At 37.4% G+C, this 21,186-nt stretch overlaps 2 protein-coding genes across 3 annotated transcripts in view; both read right to left on the bottom strand.

Moving 5' to 3' along the window:
* The window catches only part of LOC129794492 (uncharacterized), a 76,637-nt gene that overhangs the window by 48,468 nt on the left and 6,983 nt on the right, over window positions 1-21,186 (bottom strand). The gene's annotated exons all lie outside the window — the stretch shown is intronic.
* Window positions 322-6,754, bottom strand: LOC129796022 (uncharacterized). 2 transcript variants are annotated; one of them, XM_055837665.1, is made up of 4 exons: window positions 6,393-6,754; window positions 6,240-6,316; window positions 6,093-6,168; window positions 322-6,015 (listed from the first exon to the last, which is right to left on the bottom strand). In XM_055837665.1, the coding sequence occupies exon 4, from the start codon at window positions 5,788-5,790 to the stop codon at window positions 529-531; it is 5,262 nt and encodes a 1,753-aa protein (XP_055693640.1). In that variant the 5' UTR covers window positions 5,791-6,015; window positions 6,093-6,168; window positions 6,240-6,316; window positions 6,393-6,754; the 3' UTR covers window positions 322-528. The 2 variants fall into 2 exon arrangements, 1 of the variants encoding a protein (XP_055693640.1); XR_008751173.1 differs by lacking the exon at window positions 6,093-6,168 and having other exon boundaries at window positions 5,803-6,092; window positions 6,169-6,316.

Raw genomic sequence — 21,186 nt, 5'->3', positions numbered from 1 at the left:
ACACACACCTTGAAAATATATACCATATGATTAGTACACCCTTTGAGACTAAGAGCACCTTGCTCAGGTCCACAGCACACACACCTTGAAAGAGAGAATATTATTAAATCCAAAGGCCTCCGGATCGGAGCGACCGGAGACGCAAAACAAAATGGCGTTGAGGTGTGGTGCAAGGGGACGCGCAGGAAAGTCGCTGGTACTGCGTTGAATCTGGGTTTTTCTCTCCGTCCTTCACCGCAGATCACTTCAACAGGTACCGGCTCACCACTTCACAATAAATTCTTTGATGAAAGTCCTTTTCTTATCACGTAATTTCAGTTCTTTTGCCGGATATAAATTTCCACGATACGTTTCACACACATTGTTTTTTATTCTTCTTCTTCTTCAAGTTAAATTCTAATACAATGAAATCTAAGAAATTTTAGAGAAACAAAAGTGAAACAAAGTTTTCCCGCAATTCAAATTTTGTGGGCCGCGCGCCCACATTCTCCCCTGGTTGAGCTAGTCTCAATACAATATAAGAATAAATCACTCCAATGGTAGCTTAGCTAGCTTGTTTGCATGGCGGGATGTTACTCCCTTTTCGGTTTTGAGCGTGACCTTTCTAACGACTCCTTCACTACCTACTACTACGTCTGTCACGCGTCCCAACTTCCACTCTCCAGACTTCAAGTTGTCTCCCTTGATGAGGCAAAGATCTCCAATCTTCAGGTTCTCAGATTGTTTGTTCCATTTCGACCTTTGCTGAAGACTCGTGATGTACTCTGCGTGCCACTTGTTCCAAAAATCCTGCCCCATGCGCCGACAGAGGTCGAGGCGACTGAGAGAATTTGGCCGTTGATCCAGCAGATCTTGTTCCGGTGGGAAAATCAGAGGCTCTTCAAGTCCCATAAGATGAGCTGGAGTGATTGGATCCATATTGTCAGGATCCGCCGATAGAGGGCACAATGGACGGGAATTCAGCACAGCCTCTATTTCCGCCAATACTGTAGATAGCTCTTCGAAAGTAAGAACCGTGTCTCCTAGCACACGCTTCAAGTGATATTTCGTCCCACCAATTCCTTTTTCCCACAAGCCACCGAACGTCGGAGAATACGGCGGGATGAAGTGTACTTGAGTCCCAACTTCTGACATGAACTTGATCACACTGTGTTGATGCTTCTGTAGTTCTTTGGGACGATCTTTCTTGTCAGCAGATTCCACGGCACCAACAAAGTTAGTACCGTTGTCACAATAGAGATCAGTAGGGAAGCCTCGCCGTGCACGAAACCTACGCAAAGCTGCCAAAAAAGCTTCTGTTGTCATTTCACTTACCGCCTCGAGATGAATCGCCTTTGTAGCCATACATATAAATAGGCAAATGTATGCTTTTGTCACACGAGCTTTACGTAGTTTGCTTTCCTTCACGTGAAAGGGTCCCGCGAAATCACATCCTGTCTTCTTGAATGCTCTCTGCTTTTGTACACGCATTGCAGGAAGGCTGCCCATCATTGGTTCCTCAAGTTTGGGCTTTGCGCGGAAGCAAATGATGCACGAACGAGTCACACTTCGCACACTTTCTCGTTCCCGGATGATCCAATACTGGCGCCTCATAATGGCTTGGCACAATGAAGGTCCAGCATGTAGATGCGTAATGTGCGCCCTTTCAATGAGTAATTTGGTAAAGCGATGTTTGCCAGGAAGCACCGCCGGATGACGTGCTTTGTATTGCAGCTTTGCGTTGTGAATTCTGCCCATCACTCTGAGCACTCCTTCGTCATCAATGAAAGGCAAAAGTTTGTAAAGCTTGCTACCACGATCCACTAGTTTGTCACGTTTGATGCACTTGATTTCTTCACTGAAGCACTCACCCTGTACTAATTTCACAAGGCATGTGGTAGCACCTTGAAGTTCCTGCACGGAAAGCACTACTGAAGATGATTCACGCAATGTCTTCAAACTTCGCCAGCGCCGGATGTATGCTACTACTCGAATCAATTTTGAAGCTGAAGAGTATCTCTCGAAAATGTTGAAATCATCCTTTTGAGTGAGAAGGTTTTGCACAACAGTTGCCTTCTCCTCTCCAGTTGCTGTCTTCGGAATCACAAGATTTTTGGGCCATTGAGTGTCATCCTTTGTGAGCCATTCTGGCCCGTGCCACCAAAGATGGTGATTGATGAGCTCGCTGGGAGTCAAACCACGAGATAGGCAATCAGCAGGATTGTCCTGTGTTGGCACATAGCGCCAAGCTGTGTTTGGGATGACCTCGAGAATCTCGGATGTTCGATTGGCCACGTAAACCTTCCATTTGCTCGGGTGCTGCTGGAGCCATTGCAACACAGTTGTAGAATCTGACCATGCAAAGATAGTCAGCTGATATTCATCAAATGCGGTAGCCACTTTCTTGAACAGTCGACTCAAGAGAACTGCGGCGCAGAGCTCGAGGCGGGGAATCGATGTTGACTTAAGCGGAGCTACCTTTGATTTCGCTGCGAGGAGAATTGGGAGTTTGTTTGGATCATCCTGAGAAACTGCATACAACACAGCACCGTATCCCTTCTCCGATGCATCAGCGAATCCGTGTAGAACAATTTTTGAGTTTGCTAAGTGAATGCGCCTGTCGACAACCACGTCCGCTAGCAGATGGAATTCCTGTTGGATGAGCAAGAACTCATTCTGTACGTCATCCGGGAGGGGATCATTCCAGTCCTGTTTCGTAAGCCACAATCGTTGAAACATCATTTTCAGTGTAATTGTGACTGGAGCCATAATACCCATTGGATCAAACACTTTTGCGGCAGCAGCACACAGCTCTCTCTTTGTCTTTGCTGTGGCTAGTGGTTCGACAGCAAGAGAGATTGTGTCTGGGCCGGTTTTCCACAGTAGTCCCAAGGTGGAAATTGCCTTTGAATTTGAAGTCACTTCGTCTTCGGAGAGAGCACGCAGCTCTGCTGGAATGTTCCGCATCAATTCAGGTGAGTTGGAGGCCCATTTTCGCAGAGGAAACCCTCCGGACTCCAAAATTTGTTGAATTTCAGCTTGCAGTTTCAGTGCTGATTCTATGTCGTTCGCCCCAAAAAGTAGATCGTCCATGTAGAATCCCTTGAGAATTGCCTTGGACGCTTCTGGGTATTTCTCAGCGTTGTCAAGCGCCATCTGTTTGAGTACACGAGTGGCCAGATAGGGAGCGCTAGCTGTTCCATACGTGACTGTAGTGAGTCTGTACGTCCGGATGGGCTGAGTTACATCATCACGCCAGAAGATTTGCAGAAGATCTCTATCCTTCGGCACAATGCCTATCTGCCGGTACATTTTTTCTACATCCGCGGTAAAAACGATCTTATATGTTCGAAAACGAAGCACAATAGAAAGCAAATCATCCTGTATGGTAGGTCCCACAGCGAGGATGTCATTGAGAGAGTAATTTCCAGGTTGGGTAGGGGCTGAGGCATCAAATACCACCCGGAGCTTCGTTGTAGTGCTGGATGGTCTCAACACCGCCATGTGGGGAATCGTGTAAGTTGGAGAAAGACTCACTTCCTGTGCACGAGGCACCAGCTCCATGTGATGTCGTGCTTCGTAGTCTCTCATAAACTCCACATATTGTGCACGGAATTCCGGATTTCGCACAAACTTACGTTCCATCATTTTGAGGCGTGCTAGAGCCGTAGATTTTGAATCACCCAGCAAGTCTGGAGATTCTTTGAGTGGCAGGCTGACTTCGTATCTTCCTGACTCGTCTCGTTTCACATTCCGAGCGAAGTGCTCCTCACAAAATTCCTCCTCCTTGGTGAGTATTGGATTCTTTGAGTTCACTTCCTCGACTTCCCAAAACCTTTCAAGCATGTTGTCCAGATTGCAAGTAGTGTGAAATGATGTGACACTCTCACAATCGCCCCAGAGTTTGCCTCCCAAAATCCAGCCAAAGATAGTTTCCTGAGCCACAGGAGTGCCTTGTTCACCTTTGATGATGTTTGGGAGCTTGATGTCTTCAGCATACTCGACTCCCAAGATGATGTCTATCGGACCTGGGACATCAAATTGCGGATCTGCCAGACGCAGGGAATGAATATGCTTCCAGTCATTTGTGTTCAAGATGCGCTTTGAAGGTAGATTCGAGGTGAGATTGCTCAACACGAGAGCATTGACATCAATGCTCTCCCCCGGGTGATGCATTGATTGCAGTTTGAGCGAAACTGAACCTCGAGTGTATCCCACTGTTGTTTGTGCAGGGCCATTGACTTGAATGTGTGCCTGCCGTCGGGGTAGTTTCAGCCTTTGAGCACAGGCTTCCGACATCAAAGTGCATTCACCGCCACTGTCAATGAGGATTCTGCACTGTTGCTGTTGGCCGAATTTGTCCACAACATTCACCAGAGCTGTGGGGAGCAGTGCTCGCTTGCTCACAGTGCAATGATGAGACACCACTGGAGCTGCATTTGTACTCGGAGTTGGATTTGTAGTTGGATTTGGGCTAGGATTTGTACTAGGCCCAGGTGGAGGCTGCTGCTGAGGCTCCTCCATGTGTAGCATTGTATGGTGATGCTTGTTGCAAGTCCTACAGGTAGACTTTGAAGTACAATTCTTCGCCGTGTGGCCTGGACGCAGACAATTGAAACAGATCTTCTTCTCTGCCACAAATGAACGTTTATCTGCGCAGGTCATTGCTTTGAATTGATCGCACTTGTACAGATGGTGCCCAGATTGGCTGCACTTGACACAAGAGACAGCCTCTGTATGATGCGTTTTGACACCAACTTTTTCCTTGATTGGCTTCTTGGCTGCAGCTGTAGTTGGTTTGCTGTCACTCCATCGTTCCATGGCATCAATTCGCTTCTCCAGGAACTGAAACCACTCGTCAATTGAGGCAAACGTATTCGAATCCCTGCTTTCCTCCCAAGCTTTCTTAGTCTCTGCGTCCATCTTTTGCTTCATCAGAAATATGAGCCAAGCATCCAGTTGGAAATACTCCGAATCAGCTCCCATATTCCTCAACTCGGTGACTATTCCCACGTAATTTTGAGTGACTCCCCTGAGTGAAGCCACGGAGCCATCATCCACTTTCTTTTGGCTGAGGAATTTGTCGATGTATTCGTTGACTATATGCACTTTCTTCCCATAGCGTGCCTGAAGGTCGGTCCACAGGACTTCGTAATTCTCATCTGTGATCTTCATATGTTTTACAGCATCAGCAGCGCTGCCCGATAGTGCAAGTTTAAGGTACTGCATCTTTTGATTCTTGGACAGTTCCTTATTCTCATGGATGGTTGCTTTGAAAGCATCGAAAAAGGTAGGCCAATCCGAGTACTTTCCGTCAAACTTTGGTAGCTCCAGCTGTGGGAGCTTTGTTCTGACTCCAGATGGTGGCATTGCAGGCTTCACGTCCATTTGCATCTGTGCAATTCCCTGCAGGATGTCACGCTGTGTGGCCATCATCTCGGTTTGTTGTGTCAAAGCGCGAGCGATGTCATTTTGGAATTCAGAACCCTCGGTACGTTTGTGGCTATGCTCATTAGCCTGAAGAATTCTCAATCTCATTTGATGAATGATCACGTCACAAGTTTCCACGAAAGTGGCCTCGAAGTCCTCTTCCTCTCGCATTTCCTTGGCATTGCCTGCGACAAGGTCCAAAATCTGATTTTGCACATGACTTCCCATTTGACGCAATTCCTGCAATTCGTCCACGAGAAGATGGCATTCGGAGAGGGAGAGATTGTCATCAGAGGCGCTATTTTCTGCTGAGGTGAGCCTACGCTTGATGTGACGCTGCTCACGCCTCAGAGAAACCAGGGATTTGTCAGGAGCCATCATGAGTTGGATGTCGAAGCAATCGCTAATCGTCTTGCAGATCTCAAATTGCTGACACTTCGAAGGGTCTATGTAGAGCGCCTATCCGAAGCTTCCAATCACACGGCTGACCAATGACAATGCAGATCGCTCAGTTTGCGGGTGTACGGGTGTGTGAGGGTGTACTGTACTCAATCGCTGATCCTCTAAAGATGACGACGAAGGACCATTTAATGTAGCGACACGTACCTTGAAAATATATACGGAACAATTAGTACACCCTGTGAGGAGTAGCGCACCCTTGGCTATGTCCACAGCACACACACCTTGAAAATATATACCATATGATTAGTACACCCTTTGAGACTAAGAGCACCTTGCTCAGGTCCACAGCACACACACCTTGAAAGAGAGAATATTATTAAATCCAAAGGCATCCGGCTCGAAGGACCATTTAATGTAGCGACACGTACCTTGAAAATATATACGGAACAATTAGTACACCCTGTGAGGAGTAGCGCACCCTTGGCTATGTCCACAGCACACACACCTTGAAAATATATACCATATGATTAGTACACCCTTTGAGACTAAGAGCACCTTGCTCAGGTCCACAGCACACACACCTTGAAAGAGAGAATATTATTAAATCCAAAGGCCTCCGGATCGGAGCGACCGGAGACGCAAAACAAAATGGCGTTGAGGTGTGGTGCAAGGGGACGCGCAGGAAAGTCGCTGGTACTGCGTTGAATCTGGGTTTTTCTCTCCGTCCTTCACCGCAGATCACTTCAACAGGTACCGGCTCACCACTTCACAATAAATTCTTTGATGAAAGTCCTTTTCTTATCACGTAATTTCAGTTCTTTTGCCGGATATAAATTTCCACGATACGTTTCACACACATTGTTTTTTATTCTTCTTCTTCTTCAAGTTAAATTCTAATACAATGAAATCTAAGAAATTTTAGAGAAACAAAAGTGAAACAAAGTTTTCCCGCAATTCAAATTTTGTGGGCCGCGCGCCCACACATATGCTCCAATGCTTCAATTGTCACTTAACTTCACGAATTTTTTTATGCCACAAAAATCGTTCCACTATTGTGATTTTTTGTATGCCCCTTTAAATGCTACAATTGTATAATATTGCTCATTCAAAAACATTACACATATGCTTCAATGCTTCGATTGACATTTAAGTATATCATGTAACGTTTTCTGCAATAAAAATCACTTCACTTTTTCTGTAACCCCTCCCCATGTTGTCCATTTAAACGCATGAAGCATATGCTTCAATGCTTTCTTAGACGGTTTTAAGACAAAAAATTATATTTTTTAAATACCATTCACCCACACACAGGTCACACAATACCCAGAAGCTCATCAGAGGTCTAACATTTCAATCGCTCTTTAGATGAATGAAATACAGCCGCAAGAAGAAACGTGACAATAGCACCTCGATCTCGACCCAAAATTCAATAAAACAATAAACGACGCGCGAAAGAGCAACACTTCGGGCATGAGAACAATATTGAGAGGCGAAACAAAAATATTATGATGATATTGCAAGAAAAGCAGAGCAAAAGAAACCGCAAAGGCATCGTATTGGTGGCGCCAATTTGTCACCTTGACGATTTCTGTGTCAAAAAATATTTTATCATCATTGGAACCATCAGTGTGGGTGGAATGATGGTGGAGTTTTGTACAGTAGAAGTCCACATCAACGAACAATCGGATGTACTACTCTCGCGCATTGTTTTTAATACGCGAGAATAGTACATCCGATTGTTCGTTGATGTGGACTTCAACTGTACACCAATTTTGGCGCTTTTCCCTCTATATTTTACAACGGAAAGACACGTAAGAAATTCATAGGATTGTCCCCCTTTAGAGAAGTAGGTCCTTCTAATAGGGATACTTGGTGGGATGTTTAACGAAGAATCTCACCATATAGCAACATTTTCGCTGCAATGTACAAGCAAATGAAAATGGGAGTGCGAGACATGAGATAAATTATTTAATGACTTCTTGCACATACTCTCATGTGTCATGGACAGACAGACCCAAAAGAATGAGATTTACATTTGGCAACATGCCAAGAAACTCATGAGGATTCTATATAAAATTTTCCCTGGAAATTCCCACATACCGCGAATGTGAATATGATGGTTTCTTGATGCCCTCCCCAAAAATGCTTCACATTAGCCACTTCCTAGCCATTGGAGAATCCTGGCGAGAACACGAGAACCTTTCAAATTTTTCACATGTTTTCCCTCTTTGCCCCCAAAAGACTGGAATTGATCAATAATGCAGAAAATAGTGCGGTAAATACACACACACTCCCTCAAGTTTTCATGAAAATGCATTAATCCACATGAATAATTTCCCCAGAGATCATACATATGGAAGCAAGGCATTTGATTTTCTGTGCTAAAAGATTAAAGAACCAGAAAAACTAAAATGCAAATATTTTCCTGTGGGAATTGTTTTTCTTTTGCAATACTTTGGAAATAAAAATATAGGACAAGAATTTATGAGGTTGTTTTTATTCTATTTTTTTTAATTTATAAAACTTGCTTTTAGAACTAATATGTATAGTACAAACAGGCATGTGTTGTACTAAAACAAATTTGTAAATAAATTAAAATGGGGTTACTTTATAAAAAAAAAATAAAATTTTAAAAATTCATATCTTTTGCACTAAAATTTTAATTCTGTACTAAAATGCATTATTAATTAGTACAAAAGTATTGAAATACGAAATATTTGATGATTTTCCTTAACAAAAAAAAAACATTTCTCACACTTCACTGAAAGTTTCATTGACTTGAATACAATACAACTAAATTTTAGTACAAAAATTTTATTTACTGTTACAATTAAGAAAAAAAATAAGACAATATTATATTTAGTACAAGAATCCAGATCTTTGTTTTTAGTATAAACGAACAGCTCATTATGCACCAGAAGTGACTTTAATGTGTGAACAACATTTTTTAGTACAAGTATTGTACTAAATTTCAGATATGACAATTAACTATTACCCAAAAAAAAATTTTTTTAGACTGAAGACCATTAAGGCTGGAATATATTTTTCAGTTACATAAATAAGTTTCATCACGTTGTTTAACTAGTTCTAAAAACCATCATGTTCTGTACAAATTTTAATTGAATTTTAATTCAACATTTTTCTTTTATAAAAGGTCTAACTTACATAATTCAAATAATTTTTTGCAAGAAAAAAAATAACTGCAATAGTTTGTTGTAATTTTATAATTTTAGTACAAAGTACTAATTTTTTAAATTTTCCCATGGAAAGACCCAATTCATTTGAAGTCATTTCCAACTCATAAAGTTATAAAATTGTCGTAATTTGTTAGCAATTTCCGGTTGTTTTTTTTCTCGGGCTTCTCGTGAAATCTTTTTGCAAATTAACATTTTATATTTAGGTGAAGAATGACACTTTCTATGGCGCATAAGGTCAGCACTATTTGTTGAGATTTTCTGTGCGAAATTTTGTCTATTATGCAATATTCCGTCTGTGTGGTTGACATACAAAAATATTCATAAAAGAAAATTCATTAATTTAGAGTTGCAATAGAAGATATTTCTTGGAGAAAATTCTGTACTAAAAGCCAATAAATCTCTTGAGAGACATTGAAATGGCATAAGAAAGGGATACATCGTGGTGGAAATTTTCCAATGATACAAGGATACTGTAAGGGGGATGGGAAAACTCACCCGTAGACGTCAGCTACACTCATTTTGCCCACTCGGGGTGAGTGTTTGCGTTGCAGTGAATTTTTTCCCCACACGTTGGATGATTTTGATGGACTGTCGCGGGAATTGAATCCTTCTTTTTTTCAGTGAAGGGAATACCTCAAGGATGGATTATTGTAGCCAGGAAGTTAGCTGCCCTTAGGTTTTTGCACAAACACACGTATTATCTTTCCTTCACAGCACAAATGGTCACACAATTGGTCACAGAAGGGGAGGGAAAATCATATCACATTTCGGCAGGACACCAAACGTGGTTATTGTTGCGATTTTTTTTCTTTTATTTCTTTTCACCCCAAAAGATGAGGGAAAAATGCGGCGTCTTGTGAGGAAGTTATGCTAGACTGGCACGGTGGTGCAGAGAGTCAGTGTTTCAATTTAAACCGATAGGACGACTATGTAGAGCACACAAAATGTATTTGGAGAGATATTTTCGCCAACCCCTCTTTTGTGTAGCTGCGTGACTCTCCCCTATATTGCCCTATGGTGTGTAGTTGGTTGGAATATCTCTCACTCTAGCACCCATAAAATGCCATGCATGAGCTCGTGTAAGCACGGGGAAAAATCGATAGATGGTCGCTCTTTGTAACGACGAATAAATCGCGAGGGAGAACTCACCAAGATACCACTCTAGAGAGTATCTCTGCACCAAATATCAAAACTCTAGCATTCACTGCATTGCTCTAAACCCAAATATGTTGGAACTATTATGAATTTTCCGAGAGCCCATATACTCCCGTGAAAAATCCAATGAAAATCACGATGAATTTAAAAATATTTTTATTGTCACACAGCAATCACAGACACTTCCCACTGAGCTCTAGCCTAGAGCTGGGATGGATTTTCTCTCGTTTTTTTTTATCTCCCAACAAGGACTTCTTCACTTTCACTGCAATAAAAGCCAGTTTTCTTTTTCCATCCAACACCTCTCTGAGCACCAAATCAATTTTCCATTGATTTTCCCTCCGGATGTGACGTTATTCCCCCTCAAACACCACCCATTGGAATTGCAAAGCACCCCCCGAAACACTTTTCACGAATTTCTCTCAAGAACCACCAAAAATAAAATCCACACAATAAAAATCGAAGAAAGTCTCTAAAAGAACTGAATTGTAGAAGAAAAGTTAAGAAAAGATTAAATAGAGAAGAAAAAAAGTTTAGAGTTTTTCTTTTGGGAAGAAAAATGCTACAAAACGCGACGTGTTCAAATGGACGTTCACCTCCCTTTTGGCAGAGCACACAGAGATGGTGCTTTTTCCCTTAACGAATGTAACTCCAATTGCAAAATGCGTGCGTCCCCCTTGCTCGTCTTTGCAATTGTTATGCCCAAAAGCCACCCCACATAATAAAATGGCATTATACGATGGCAAACTTCGGCTACGTCTCGGCTTTCTTTCTCTTACCATCTTCTTCCTTCCTCCACTTGTGCATTATACCAAATGGTGTCGCATACAGGATGCTTCAGAAAATATAATCAGCAACCCCTTTTACGGCAAAACTCTCACGTGTGGGGTTGCAAAGAGGTTTTTATCTCTATTCGGGATCTTACAATTAAAATCCCGGTGTGTGGTTGAAATTTATAGCGAAAAAAATCACTAAGGTAAGTTTTGAGTATTTTTTTTTTAGTACAGGTTGAAATTTTTAGAACAAACGTAAAATACATATTTATTGAAATTATCGTCTTGGGATGAGAGCATTTACTCTCAAAAATAATCATTTTTAGCTTACATTTCATTAAATATAGTTTTTAGAACATTTTAGTACAAAATGAATATTATCTATTAGTATCATTATGAATGTAGTAAATATGTCAATAAAAAATGAAAAGAAAACAGTTCAATATGAAAAAGAATTTATTGAATATAGAGCAGAATTTTTAGTACACTTTAGTACAAAGTGAACATTCATTCCCAATCATGCAAGTCATAGAAAATATCTTATTAGAAATATAATGAAAGAAAACTTTTCAAAATGAAAGACAATTAATTTAAATTAGAACATGGACTTTAGAACACTTTAGTACTAGATGAAAAACGATTAATAATAAAAATAATATGAAAGGAATGTGTCGTAAAAACTATATTTATAAAAAAAAACTGAAAGGAAAGTAAATTTGCGGTACTTAAGTAACATTTAGCACATTTTAGTACAACGAAATTATTGATTTACAATTTGAATTTTGGAAACCAGAATAGTTACTCCTAAAGATATTTATTGAAATGAAATAATTTAGAATGAAAGGTATGGAAAAATTATTATTATAATTATTTTAGAACACATTTAGTACAAAGAATCCTTGTGTTAAAGAAACTTTCATAAATGAAAATTTTTATACATAGTAAAAAAATAACAAAATTTTGCAAGGACAAGCTCCTGCCACTCCCTGTAGAAGAATTCTGTTGAAATAGAACTTTTTGTGCATTTCTTTTCTTCCTTCGGGGAAAAATTGCTTTGGGATACCTTTTCTGGTCCCGTGAGTTGCATTTTCACCCTAAGAATGCCATTTTGCCCCCCTCAAAATACATAAAACTTCCCTTCACAAGTGGAGGAAATGTCTTTCCAACTGCGATAAGGTACTTCATGTTGTCATGACGAAATTTTCGTGTTTGAGGGAAACTTTCGAAGGGCAGACGCAGTAGAAATTCAGAACACATCGCACCCCCAAGAGGCCACTCTTCTGCTTCTGCACATATTACAACCATCTCATTTTGGGAAAGACAGGAAAAAAACTCCTTTCTCACCGAGAAAACCTTGAACTTGATGCAAAAGTAATTTTTGCACAGAGATGTGAAAGAAATAAGCATAAGACCACGTGGAAAATTCAGAAAGGAGCAAAAGGTGCAACCTGATTCTCGATAAAATGATGATAAAATACTTCTTGTGTGAACTTTCACTTTAGAGCCCCCCGAAAACTTTGACGGCGAATTTCCTTTTTGCTACTATGCCATTCCTCCCCCACCCCAAAATGCAATATTTGCAAACAAATATTGTATGTATAAAATACAAGTCTTTGGGAGATTGTCATGCTTTTCGCGTTTTCCAATTGCAATTGCAAATATCTATCCACATACTGCAATTATTAAATTCATTTTGATTATGAAACTGTGAATTGTTCCATGCTTTTCACATGACTACCAGAACTGCACGAAGACCCACTAACAATGGAGGGAATTTTAAGTTTTTCTTTTCTTCATTCATCAATATGGGCTCTCTACACTCTTGGAAATCTAACCATTAAGCACCTTCACACAACAAATCTTGAAAGTGCGAATCAAGTGAAAAAAAAACGCATTGTCTTGACACAAACATCAGCAATTGTCTTCGCGTATTTGCTAAATTAATCACTTCAAGTGGCGCCTAATTAATTTATCTCAAGCACGCACTCAGGCTTATGAATTTTGATTTTTTTCTTTTTTCAAATTCCTTTTTAAGAGAAAATTTAACAAAAGAATTTATTTCTTTGATTCTTCGTTGATTTGTATTCTTTGTGTCATTACGTAGCGTTAATTTTTTTTTTTATAAAGTGTATTACAGTTTATAAAAAATAAAAAAAAAATAATAGGCCTTATTCAGCAACTAAGAAACTCTTGAAATCTTGAAAATTTGTACTGAAATTTCAAGATTTCAAGCGAATTTGAAGGGTTTCTTGGTCGCTGAAAAAGGCCCAATGATTAATAAGTATAGAAAAGAAAAATAAATTTTTCCCCAAAAATTCAAATTTCCTTAAGCTAAATTCCAATCTTTGCCCTGTAACAACGATTAACGTCCCAAAAGTGATCCTCTGGCGGTAAATTTCATTTATTAACGTCATGCTAAACAACAAAAATGTCAGCTCTGTGTGACTTACCAAGTCATTACTATGGAACATTTATTTCACGAAAGAGGAGATTATTGATTGCGCACGAGAAACTAAACTCATGCTAATTGATGTCTCGTGTTTCTGTAGATGCGTCACGACGCTTTTTTTGGAGGAATGTTCTAACCTAAATGAATCGTGTGGCATCACCTGGATGAAATATTTTCAATATTTTTCTTATGAAGATGATGTACGAATTTTGCGCGTAACAAGATGCAGGTGCCAAATTACGATGCACCTGCTCGTGAGAAGCCTTCTCTTTAACCCTTTGGTCCACTATGTTGCCCTTGTACTGCCAGCACCTTTAATGGATTAAAAATTCGCAATTTAGCACAATCGCAGAATTTTTTCCATATCAAACTTTCCTTGCGCTTATCGAACATACGCGTTTTTGTATCATTTATTGTTCATATAGACGCATTTGTGGTGTGCTCAAATAACAAATTTTTATCAATAATGTAATTCCATTCCAAGCCTGAGGGTTTCTTTTATGGCACACACGTTGTTTTTTGTATAGACGGACAACTTGGGAGGGAAAAATTATGCCACAAAAGTGAAATGTATATAAAATGGTTTATATTTTGTGATAATTGTAATTGCACTGCGAGTGTTTTTCCAAAGAAAAAGAGCGCCACACTTCAAGGCAAAGCAACTACACAAGGTCAACTTTTTGGAGGCATTTGGTGACCAAATGTGAATCTTGATCACTTTTGGGGGGCCTTACGTACTCAATGCTGCATAATAAATTAATAAAATGCGCACAAAATTGAAGAGATTTCGCACTAATTGGATTTTTTGGTGGGAATTTAGGTTTTTCATTGGGGGGAAGTTTACAATTTTTTCCGGGGAAATTTTGATACAGTTTGTGCGTTTTGCATTGGATTCAATTAATTTTACACACTTGTGAGGTTATGTTCGTTACGCTGTGAATTGATTTTGCTACATTTTACTACATTTGAGGGATTTAATAGAGAGATTTTTGGAAAATTATTTTAGATTTCAAATTTAAAACATAAATTAATTATTCAAATATTATTTTACGTCGATCTTTGAAATTTAAATAAATTCTCCTTACGTATTATGCAATACTTAACAATTTGAAGGGAGGGCCCCGATTATTATTCAACAAGGGGTGTTTATCTGGCGAATATTTTGGTTTTTAGGCGAATCATCCGAATATTTCCGAAGATCTTAATATTTGACTACAATTAACATCTTTTGCTAAAAACCGAAAAACTCAAAACCGAAAAAAATCCAAAAACGTATTTACGTCTTTTTGGTTTGAATTTAGTCTTTTTGTTTGGGTTGAATTTATTACTTTTCGGTTGGATTTAAGTGTTTTTATGCTTGAATTTAACAATTTTAGACTTAGATTTGTATATGAATATTTAAATATCTGAATATTTGACTACAAATAAACATCTTTTGCTAAGAACCGAAAAACTCAAAACCGAAGAACCAAAACCGAAAAATCCTAATACGTATGTATTTACGACTGTTTGGTTTGAATTTAGTCTTTTTGGGTTAAATTTACTAATTTTTAGCAATAATTTACTACTTTTCTGTTTGAATTTAGTCCTTCTTTAGGCTTTATTGATTTTTATTAAATTTTTCTTCCTCAATCTGTGCTGCTTTAAGACTTAAAACCAAATATTTATCGGTTTGAATTTAGTCTTTTTCTTTGGGTTGAATTTATTACTTTTCGATTTGATTTAAGTGTTTTAATGCTTGAATTTAACAATTTTAGGCTTAGATTTATATATGAATTTTCTTGGCGAATCATCCGAATATTATCGAATAATTCAAATATTTCCGAAGATTCGAATAATTTCGTCTACATAAACCCCCCTTGTTATTCAATTAACTAATAAATTATTGCTTGAAACATCTTTATTTAATAACACATGAAAAATGAATAAAATTTTTAATATTTCCACCATCAAAAAACCTTCAATCAGGGTGAAAAAATATACTTCAAGTCCAGTATTATATGCGATCTATTGCTGTAGGGTGATCATGTTTATTATCTCATCAACAGCACACTCGATAATTGATCAATTAGCTCGCTGCTTTGGTATTCGTGTCAAGTGACTGAGATTCATTGATTGTGGATTTTTTTTCGCTGCTGCTGTTTCTACTTTACCCCAAAGGAAAATAAATGGAGCCAGGCGGATTTTCTTAGCATTACTTTTCTCACACACAACAGAGAAAAAAAAAACCCTCCATCAGCATGAATCTCCCACAGTACGGTCCTAATTAATCTCATTAGAATTTTGATCGTTGTCTTAGTTCTGGGTGTAAAACACAATCTATTTAGCATTTATAATGGAATCAGGGTGTTGTTCTCCAATGCCAACACCACTCTCATGCTCTCTGGGAGAGTGGAAAAAAAACTGTCCAGACGAAATTATAAATAGCAAAATCACTTTTAGTACACACATGATGAATGAAGAATTTTTCGGGATGGGGAGAAAATCTCGCGTTGAGTGTGTTTGGCTCCAACGGAGGAGTTTTGAATTAAAGTGTGAATGGGTCCAATGAACTCCCATACGCGGCAATGTCTTCCGGCTATGTAATGTCTGGAAGATCATCAGCTGTCGCTTTGGTGTGCAAAAGTGACAATTAAAAGTGCCATGAGTACCATAATAAAATACTTCTACGTGGTATGCTCCATATGTGTGTAGTAGAGAAGGTTCTCCCTGTGCCAGGTGATTCATGGATGAAAATAAAAACGAGTTGAGGGCAGGAAGAGACAATCACACATTGTGCTCAAAAGACTTGACATAATTCTTTATCTTGCCACCAAAGAGAGTCAAAGAAAAAAAAAAGAACGGAGACATGAAGAATAAACCAAGCGAAAAAGAATAAAACCTCCTTCAAAAGCAAGAAGAAAAACATTAAAAAATCAACATGCAAAAGGAAAGTTTTATGTATAAAATTTAAATAAAAATTTATTTTACTTATTTTCCCTCTATGTGCTTTTAGTTTATATTTGTATGAACTCTGTGTTATTGTACGATGTATTTTCTAGGAACTTTGCAGTCTATGCGCTCTTGAGAAAAAAATTTTATATAATAATAATAATTAATCACTGTGAGAAAAACAATGACTTCATTTAGTAGAAAAATATTTTGAATTGTTATAGAATGTCTCGCAGATTTTTTTTTTGAATTTTGATGATTTTTAATGTTTTTTAATACAAAAATTAAACATAGATTTTTTTTAGAAGAAATTTAGTACAAGTTCTTTTTATTAGAAGAAGTTTTTGATTAACTTTTAAAAATATTAAAATATATTTCTATTAATAAAATCCATTACGTTTATAATAGTTTTAGTACGTTTAGTAGATTTGTACTAAAATAAAACTAGTACTAAAACTGAGAGTTGCTTGGAAACTACTTTAACATATTTTCTATATAATGTAAAAGTAATTTTTTAATCTCAGCGCTACATTTAATGTCTGAATAATTATTTTCTTAACTCATAAAAATCTTATAATATTTATTTGTTTTTTGTTAAAGTTTTAAACATTGATAGGCTCTGACAGAAAATTTCAAGCCAAGAAGACGGTGGATCAATTTGGGCTTTAAAATAAAGTTTTAACTTTAAAAAAAATTAAAGAATAAATTGTCAAACGTTAGAAGTTTAGAAATAACATGTTAACGTTAGAAATTCCGGGATAAAATGTAAAACGCTGGAATATCTAGGATAAAAGTCAAACATTAGACTTAATTCAGCGACCAAAAAACCCTTGAAATCTTTGAATTTTGTTCTGAAATTTCAAGATTTCAAACGAATTTCAAGGGTTTCTTGGTCGCTGAATTAAGGCCCATTAGCAGTTCTTGGTTAAATTGCCAAATATTAGGAAATCTTGGTTAAAATGTAAATCACTGAAAGTTCAGGAATATACATATGATACACTGAAAGTTTTGAGATAAATAAATCGTCAAACGGCAGAAATTCTTGGATAAAATGTGAAACACTGGAAGTTCTGTGATAAAATGTCAAACATTGACAGTTCATGGATAAATTGCAAAATACTAGGAAATCTTGGATAAAATATCAACCTCTGAAAGGTTTGAAATAGAGTATTATTGGTTAGAAATCCAAAGACAAAATGTCAACCGTTAGGAATATAGAGATAAAATATTATGATTTCTTTGATAAAATATCGAACAATTATGATTCTGGGATAAATTACCATATGTAAGGATTTTTGGATAAAATGTCAAACGTTACATTTTTTTGGATAAAATGTCAGATTATCTCAAAAATGCTGCCATCTTAAAAATATTTTCTAAACTGAAATACAATTAATTAATTGTCACAATTAATCCACAATTCAATTAATTAATAATATTCCGTGTTCTTTTACTCCAAAAATGTAAATTTCTCTGTCAATAAATTTCGGTGTAGCACATTTTGTTTCATTTACCACAGAAAGAGGGTGTGTGTCTGCGGGACAACACCGGGGCAAATTAACCCCCGTCGTACAGAGAATAATGGTTGAAAATTAATTCATGTCTCCAATGGGGTTTTTAATTAAAAATGCTGTTGTATTACACAACATTGAATTGTAGGGAAACTTTTAGTGTGTCACGGCTCCTCGGCTGTCATGTTGAATGCAAAAGAATGGGAAAGAAATTGGTTTAGTCGGGCCCGATATAAGTTGCTCCTTCTGACTCTCTCACAATAAATTTAATTATGAATGCACGCACTCCAAAAGAAGAAAAACTATTTCTGTACGCGCGATATTAAGTGTCTTTAATAATTCTAATGTGTGTTGTTATTGTGCCGCCTTGCGACGCCAACACACCAGCCTTCGTGGACTTCTTTTGTATGATATTATTGCATCCGCATTTACACCATCAGCCTCATCAGCCCTCTCTTTACAAGGAGTTTGGTGGACATCAAAGTCGAATGGAGATTTATCAAATTAAATATTACTGAAGAGACTGCAAATGATTCCAATGTACAAAACAATTTTCTCTCACTTGACGGTGATGCTTTGGAGGCAATTTTTCTTCTTCCTCTCTATTTACTGGTTTTTGTTGATGTTCTATCTGCGGCTTATTTCCCATCCGGAGCTCTGCACTGCACCCATTTAGGCCCCCATTGCTCAGTGATCTTCTTTGAGATTCTCTCACATATTGCTCTTTCGAATGAGTTGGAAAAATGTTACGGTTTCTTGTGTGCATTCGCTGTATGTTGTTTTAAGAAATTGTGCACAATATTGAAACTAAAGGGTTTCAAAAAAATCTATTTAGAATTCTCTGAGATTTAAAAAAATTATTTTTTCATCTCAAAATTGCAGAATGAAAAAAAAAACTAAGGAAAAAATGTTCTGGATAAGTGTGAGAGCTATGTTGTCAAAATATTACAAAGTATTCCCACAAGAGATGGCGCTAGTGTGCACAAAGAAATAAATTCATATTTTCAACATTCTTCAAAGAATTTTCTTTCTGGAAAATGTTATTCCAACTATTCTAATCGAAAATTTAATCTTTACAAATTTATTTTGTTAAATTTTACCTGAAATAAAACATTTCAATACCTTGTGGAACTTAAAACTAAAAATTCAAAATGGCGGCATTTCAACAATAACTACAACGAATTTTTTTCAAGCTTTATCAATTTGATTTTAATAGTTTTTTTTTCGTAAAATTTCAATTCAAATGGCACAAAATTAATATTTCTACTACCCTGAAAAGCAGTGCAAAAATAAGAATCTCAACAACAGCAATGTTTTCCATGGTTTACCGTGCGTTTTTCCATTTAGCGATCTCTTTGCAATTTATAAGAATAGAATCAGAGAGGAACTTGCAGACCGTTTTCTCATGCTGCGAGAATCAAGAAGGAGGAAAATAGATAAAGAGAAAAAAGATGCTGAGGAAAGGGGAAAAAATTGAGTACAACATTGCGACTTATGTGATGCGCAAATAACATTATTTTTTCATAATATAAAAATAAAAATAAAATCCCCAGTAATATCTCATGCTTGGTTCTCCCTTACTCATCCCATTTTATTACTCTTGCTTGCTCTTATTGTTCTTCTTTTCCCATCCAGGCAACGATAGGGAAATTATTAATATTTTGTATCGCTTCCCATTGAAAATGCATCCATTCTTCGCTTTTCTGCATCCAGGAAAGTAAAATGAAACTGTTTTTTTCTTAAACAAACAAAAAGGGAGCAAAGTGTTTGAATTTTCAATTAAGTTCTGGAGGAAAACTCGATGGGAAAATCTTTGAGCGGGGGGAATTTTTCAATGAAACTCCAGGGGGGGGAATGTTTGGAAAACAATTAAAGTTTAAATTGTGACCTATCGTCTGGTGATGAATTTGACAAATATTTAATCAATTGATTGAGAAGTTGGAAAGAAGAGTCAACACACAACTAACTCCAAAGCTCAAAAACATAAATTGCCGCACATGGAATGAGTGTGACTGTCCCCGGGAAGAAAGCATGTGCGTGGAAAGGGAAGACTGGCGACTGTCCGATAAGGGAATGACCTTAACCGCCACTTTATTCCCCGTGAACTCTCAATTTGAACCAACGGGCGACATTTCCACTCTGCATTTTGTGTGTAATTTAAACGATTGTCACGTGTTTGATTTAGAGGGTTTTTCCACATGGAAAATACAAACATTTAGAAGGCAGAAAAATGAATGTATTTAATTGATTTTTCAAGCTTCATTTCCACCCTCGAATGATTTGTTTCTCACACACAACAAATTCTCTCGCAGACGCCACGATATATCGGTGAAGCAATCGAGGTTTATTGCTGCTTGCAATGTGTATGAAATAATTGAAAATTATTTCCTCGATACTGGCTTTTTTTATCTTAATGGCACTACATAAATATTTGCTGTTGCTTATTGGATTTCTTGGCTAAAGCTTTTGAGGGATTTTCTCATAGATTTATTCTGTGTCTGAAAAAATATTACAACCAACGTACTTTGGATGTAATTCACTTTAGCCCCAGAGACGACACGAGAAGAAGAATGGAATATTTAATTAAATACGCGTCTAGTGGTTTAATGTTAAGGACATAGTTGATGAGAATTTTCCAAAAAGAAAATCTTATTTTTGTTCTTTCTTCTTGGAATTATTAGCCTCTGCAATGAATAGAAAAATTCTCGATTTTTTTTATTACTAAAAGACTGTTTGCTACACTTTTTGAAAGAAAAAAAAATTCTAAACTATAGACGAATGAAATTGCTACCTATACATGTAATTTCATTATAAAATTCGGCAGGAAAAGATGAATTTTCCGTAATTTTCTCATGGTAGTTAATAAAGTTATAATTTATGTTTTAATGTCATACGTAAGAATTTAAGGCAGAAAATATAAAACGTAACAAACTCTAGAACAAAGAAACGTAATTCAAAGAGAATATGTCAAACGTTTGAAAGTTTCGGGATAAAATGTCAAATGTTAGAAAGCTTCGGGATAAAATTTCAAACTTCAAAAAGTTTTGAGATAAATGTCAAGCGTTGAAAGTTTTGTCATAAAATGTCAAAAACTATACAATTTGAGGAAGAAAATGTCCAATTTTGAACGTTCTGAGCAAAAATGTCAAACGTTAGAATTTATAGCATAAATTGTGAATCGTTGGAAATTCCGGGTGAGTAAGACATAATTCTGGGATAAAATGTCAAATGTTAGGAAGTTCTGGGATAAAATATTAAACGTTGGAAGATCCAGGATAAAAAGCATAACATTAGGAAGTCGTTGGATAAAATGTCAATCGTTTGGAAGTTTATCCCGAAACTTCCAAACGATTGACATT

Source organism: Lutzomyia longipalpis, chromosome 4, assembly GCF_024334085.1.
Source record: "Lutzomyia longipalpis isolate SR_M1_2022 chromosome 4, ASM2433408v1".
Taxonomy (NCBI): Eukaryota; Metazoa; Arthropoda; class Insecta; order Diptera; family Psychodidae; genus Lutzomyia; species Lutzomyia longipalpis.
The sequence above is the reverse complement of the archived record's forward strand: the minus strand, read 5'-3'. Positions and strand labels throughout refer to the sequence as shown.

What these genes read in the sequence shown, in the direction of transcription:
- LOC129796022 (XM_055837665.1), bottom strand. Translation starts at nt 5,790, where the DNA reads ATGATGGCTCCTGACAAATCCCTGGTTTCTCTGAGGCGTGAGCAGCGT.